The following is a 6,000-nucleotide window of genomic DNA, read 5'->3' as shown; positions in this document are numbered from 1 at the left end:
GGCACATGGCCACCCTCCCATCTTTAAAATAGCTCTGGGGAGGTGGCAGTCCCCGGTGCTGAGTGGAGGGCTGGATCCCCCCTACGCATTATAATTAAGAATATCCACAGGGATATGGTTGTGCTCGGGGCTGCAGGGTGGCCACATGGCCTCCTTGCACTTCAAACTATAAGCCCAGGAGAGAAGGCGGTTCCCTGGGCTGCTTGGGCCCGCATGGGCTCCTGCACCTTTATCTCTATTTGACCCCAGGACCTGGCCCACATGAGGTCTTAAAGTAAACAAAGTGCGCGAGCCAGCGCTTTGTTTATTTTAACAAATTTCAGCCGGATTCGTGGATCCACTGGGAATCTGGCAATTTATTTTTTTAATGCTTTTTTGGGTCTGAATAGAAACATTAAAAAACAAGAAAAGGAGGCAGGGTAGAAACACCCTGCCCCCTTTTCTTGTTTTAATGTTTTCCTTGTGGCTCATTTCAACCGAGTCACAAGATGGCTGCCAACACTTCCTGCTTTGAAGTGTTGGCAGCCAATCAGATCTCAGGCACAAGATCAGGAGGGTTCGTGGATCCACCATGGCCACAGTTGTATATCCGAGAAATCTTTACATATCTCAGGAACTACTGAAAGGATTTACACCATTTAACAAAAAGTGTGCTCTCAGGACCAAGAGCTACCTTTCTGCCAAATTTGATGTAATTCCGTTTGGCAGTTGGACCCGTAACTGTGCCAACAGTTTCCTATGGAAATGAACATTTAGAAAAAGCGTTTTAGGATCCCTCTTTCTCTCGGGCCCCGCTTGACGGATCACTCCGAATTTTTCAAGGCAGCAGCTAACCTGACCGCCCCATTAGATTTGGAAATTTCTTGAAGATTTGTCAAACTTCGCCAAAGTTATTAGCAAATCAAAATACGCTTTTCCTATGGAAACTAGGTCCTAACTATAACTACCTACTGGTGACTGCCAGTAGGCAAAATATAGAAGGCTTGTTGAAGAAACACGCTGATCATGTTTCCTAGTTTATCTGCAAAATAAACTTTTGCATAACAGATTACCAGGAGGGCCGTCTCATTCCTTATTGATCTGGAAAGGGACTGCTGCTTGGCATCACTTTGAACTAACTCCCCTGATTATCTACACAAAGGAGTTGTGATAGGGAGGGAACAGCTCTAACACCCATAGGTTTTCACAGAAAGCCAGGTCTGTTATACCTCCATGACATTGCTTGCCATGAAATTCTTGCACCAAATGACCCCAGGTTTCAATAAGTGACAAGTGGAATATTGTGTGATGGTCCCGTTCATAAGACATTTAATTATGGCAAATTTACATATTTTTAGCTTCACGCTACTTTTAACAAGCATCACAAAATATTAGTTTGAAGTTTTTCATCATAGTCATTCTGAGCATACCAATTTGAAATGATTATTGTTATTGCGTACTGTAGTCCTTTGTTAGTCCACAGCCAATGCAGGGGTATCACAGCGTATGTTGGTTTGTAAAACACTAACACAATGCTACGAATGGCCCCACGCCCTCCCTCTGAGAGGCCCGGATGCTAGAAAATAGCTGGATAACTTTGCTGGAAAGTACATCTGAATACACGGATCACATTTGGATTTAGTGCTCACGAAAAAGTAGCGCTTTGAAAGCAATTTATAAATGATCTTCAACTGCAATAAACTTTCGATAGAGTGGCACTTTTCTAAATAAAAGCAATGCTCGCAAGTGAAGCCATGGCAGTGCAAAACGCGCGTTTTGTTGCAACTGTATTATTTGTTTGTATGGCTTTAATCCTGCCTTTGTGGGCTGGAAAACGCATGATTTTCACTGACAAACAATACCCTTGCATACAGAATGTGCTGAACAAGGCCAGAAAGAAGCAGAACGCGGCTCATGTGGTCTGGTGATTTGATCTCCATTTTATGTACTGTCTTCTGTCTCTCGGCGCTCATTGCAAAGCGACGGATGTACAGGTCACTGCTTTCTATCCTCCCTTCCTAGGTACCATTGTACAGATTGAACCTGGTGAGCACACTGCACAGGTGGAACCAAGACAAGCGACATGTACAGGAGCACCTACTTGCGCGAAGTGCGCAAGGAAAAGTACGAGCGCTCGGACGGCTTCGATGAGCAAAGCTTGGCGGACTTCAGCCGCCTCGGGCTCTCCCAGGCTCAGGGCTTGGAGAACCTGCAGGACCTCAACGAGAGGTTCACCAACTACATCAACAGGGCGCGGGTGCTGGAGCAGAGAAATGCCATCTTCAGGAAGCAGCTGGAGACCTTCCAGCGCATGGATGAGATCCCTGGCCTGGAGGAAGCCTTCCAAGAGCAGATCGAGGTGAACCGGCAGAGGATCCGGGAGCTCTCCTTGGACCATGCCAAGCTCGAGAGGGAGTACAAAGATGCTCAGAGAATGGTAGATGAATTCCGCAATAAGTAAGTGAATACTCTATTTATTTATGTATTTATTGATTTATGTTTTTATTGATTTATGTGTTTATTGATTTATGTTTTATAGAGTGCTTACTTTCACTTTGCAGTAACTAGATGCTCTACAATCCAGATACTTGTGGTTAACAAAATGCCACAGACAATTGACCACTAGACTTTAGCAGGAAGAGGTGAGGACCAGCAAACCTAATTTTTAGGTCTGGCTCCACAGTGCAGCTATCACCAGAAGTAATGTGATCAACCTAAAGAAGATTACTACAGAGAGAGGCTTTGTCTCCACCCACGTGGTGACAGCTACGAGTTCACGTTTTGATTGGGCAGAGGTTGTGGGCTTCCACAGAAAAAGAGCTTCCTCTCCACACAGCTGTGAAGATTTTATTTGCTTATTCATCTACCAGAGCCGGCAGTAATATGGTTGTCTGAGTTTGAACTTTCACGGGCACACACATGACACTGTCATTCAGTTAAATGTCCTTGTCTCCAGCAGCAGCGCGGCAGGACTGTATTGGTTATGGTGGCAAGAAAATGAACATGCCTATGGGCTTAGGGGCAGATTTATGATGCCCTTGCGCCGCAATTGCGTCACGTAATGTGACGCAACAGCGGCGCAAACAATGCACCCTATTTACAACGTGACGCATCTAGGAGATGCGTCACGTTGGAAACCCCTGCGCCATAAGGAGGCGTTCCTGCGCAGGGGGGGCGTTCCTGCGCAGGAACGCCTCCTAAAAGTGGCTGAGTGAAATCTATGAGATTTCACTCAGCCACTTTCTACATCAATTCCTTACGCCTGCTTGAAGCAGGCGTAAGGGTGACGCACAATGCATGGAATAGGTGGCTCCTGTGCATTGCAGGAGTCATGTCGCACTTGCGACATGACTCCTGCAATGCGCCGCCCGTACGTCGAGAGATGCGTCACGCATCCTCACTTCCTTGCACCATGGTGCGCCGCATCATAAATGCGGCGCACCATGGGTGGCGGAGCAGTGGCGCACTGTGGCGCATGTTAACTGGCGCATCCCTGGGGATGCGCCAGTTAACATAAATCTGCCCCTTAGTCTGTTTATCATGGGATGTTATGTTAAAGGCCCTAGGTCTGGTGGGTTTATTGTGAAAAGCATACATTAAAGTCAATAGGAATGTGTGGATTCTTATTACTCTATATTGAAGCCAGCAGATAGGTGTTTTGTTCCATGGACTCTCACAGATTACCATAGTAGGCAATGGTTTGGTGCTTGATACCCCGGGTGATAAACAGTGGATATAGAAGTTTTGTTCTGTATACATCCATGTGAGGCCCTCTTAGGAGAGATTTTTCGAAAGATACAAGGACCCCTTATGAGAAGACTAAAAACAATCAAATGTACATAGTAATGCAATGAAGTCAATGTATGGTGTCCAAATAGAAAAAATTGTCACTTATTTATTAATGCAAAATAAAGGACATAGCAGTGGGAAAACAAACACAAGAGAGATCAAGTGAACCTTCCAAACTCATGGATATCAATGTGACAAAACTAAAACACAATTGTTGAGTCACAACCTGCTGGTACCAATGCTAATACACAAAATTAATGATTATAACATTTGAGTCAAGCTACATTAGTCAACAACGGTTTGATTCCTAGTAAAATATTAGGATCATCATTAGGACATAAAGAGTTATGGCTGAGACAGTAATAAGGTTACAAAAATTGTAACCTGATGCCAGCGTGATTCAGAGAAATGTAGTCTTGCAACACTGCGCCGTTTTGCAAGACTACATTTCTACAAGCGCGTCTGTGACTGCAGCACTTGCAGTGCCAGGTACCCTGGCTCTTCTGCCACCCGCAGCTACACCACCACCAAACTCCAAGCCCTGGGCTCTGCAACAACTACTGCTGCAGCACATCCCCTCGATCTGTGGTATGACATTAAACCCATCAGCTCTGCCTCTTCACCTGCTAAACCGGAGCAACCTCTCATATTGCAACCACCACCACAACCACATCTACCACTACAGGACATCTCCACTGCCTCCTGGTCAATGCAGGATCTCTCTGAGAACATGCCACCGAGATCTGGGATACCATATCGGCCTCACCCTGGATGTCATATTCCTCACTGAGACCTGGCGCAACCCCACATCAGTGCTGACGTGACATCACCTAAGCTACTTCCTACGGATGCAAGACAACAAATCAAGACCGTATCATCAAACACTGAGGTGGGATCACCAACAACCACAAGGAAACAATCAACTGTACCACCACCACAGACGAAGCCATCCGATCACAGACCATCTCAACTTCCAACTTCACACCAGCGACAGGACCACCATCAGTGGCATGCTCGCCTACAGACATCCAGAGCTGCGCCCCAGCTTCTGTGACACCATCCCTGGTTTCATTGCCCCGCCCGTCTTAGACTCCCAGCACTACATCTTTCTCGGAGACCTCAACTTTAACCTCAACAACCCTGAAGACACCAACACCACCAACCTCCTTGAAAGCATGAACACCCTCGACCTCACTCAAATAGTCACCAACCCCCTTGCACATCGCAGGACACACACTCAACCCCATCTTCATGCCCAGCGATGGGGTCAAGCACAGCAATGTCACTAAACTCACCTGGACAGACCACGTCATCATCCACTTCACCATCCCCAGCACCACCACCATACCACCCAGAACATCTCACCAAAACTGGAATAAAGTATCTGAAGGCCAATGGACCAATGCCCTTGACTCCTCCCACCCAGACACCTCAACCAACCTAGAACAGGCTGTCAAGAACTTCTCCGTCTGGATCACCAATTGCGCTGAGTCGCCCCATCCAGCCCACAAAACCATAGAGACCCTCCAAATAGGCCAACTGGTACACCACGGAACTAAGAACTAGAAAGCACATTCAAGCAACTTGAAAGAAGGTGGCACAACATCAAGGACACCACAGACTGAACGGCCTACAAAACCTCACATAGTCAATACCACCAACTCCTGAAAAGGACAAAAAGGAACACCCTTGCCAACAGCATCAAGGCCAGTGTGAAACTCAGTAAAGAACTATTTAACATCATCAGAAAGTTCTCCAACCCCTCAGCCTCCGAAAACATCTTCACCCTGTCCCATGAACTCTGAGATACCCTGTAAGGACTACTTCCACAACAAGATCTCTGACATCTACAAAAACTTCGACCCCCAACCTACCACAGCTGACATCCTCAGCCTCATCACAACCAGAGACGCAAACCCCTAACGCCTGCTATCCATCTGGGACCACCCCACCACCCAAAACACCACCCCATAAAGAACTCCATCCACTCAGGAGCACCAATGGACCCCTATCTCCACCACATCTTCAACGTTGGGAGGTCAATCAGCAACAAACTCACTGCCATCATCAACTCATCCATAGCCAAGGCCACCTTCCTCGATTAATGGAAATATACAGAAGTCACACCCCTTTTCAAGAAACCCTCCACAAACCCCAGAAATCACAAGAACATCCATCCCATCTCTCTGCTTTCCTTCCCTGTCAAGTTCCTCAAAAAAGCCATCAACCACC

At 46.6% G+C, this 6,000-nt stretch overlaps 1 protein-coding gene across 1 annotated transcript in view; it reads left to right on the top strand.

The window, feature by feature from the left end:
• The first annotated feature begins 2,052 nt into the window (after positions 1-2,052).
• BFSP1 (beaded filament structural protein 1) overlaps positions 2,053-6,000 on the top strand; it is a 245,556-nt gene continuing 241,608 nt past the window's right edge. Inside the window, exon 1 of the mRNA XM_078647091.1 lies at positions 2,053-2,436. Coding sequence (XP_078503217.1) covers positions 2,063-2,436 — 374 coding nt within the window. The 5' untranslated portion in view covers positions 2,053-2,062. The remainder of the gene's footprint in view (positions 2,437-6,000) is intronic.

The sequence above is a fragment of the Lissotriton helveticus genome, chromosome 6 (assembly GCF_964261635.1).
Source record: "Lissotriton helveticus chromosome 6, aLisHel1.1, whole genome shotgun sequence".
Taxonomy (NCBI): Eukaryota; Metazoa; Chordata; class Amphibia; order Caudata; family Salamandridae; genus Lissotriton; species Lissotriton helveticus.
This window is presented reverse-complemented; position numbering and strand designations above follow the sequence as displayed.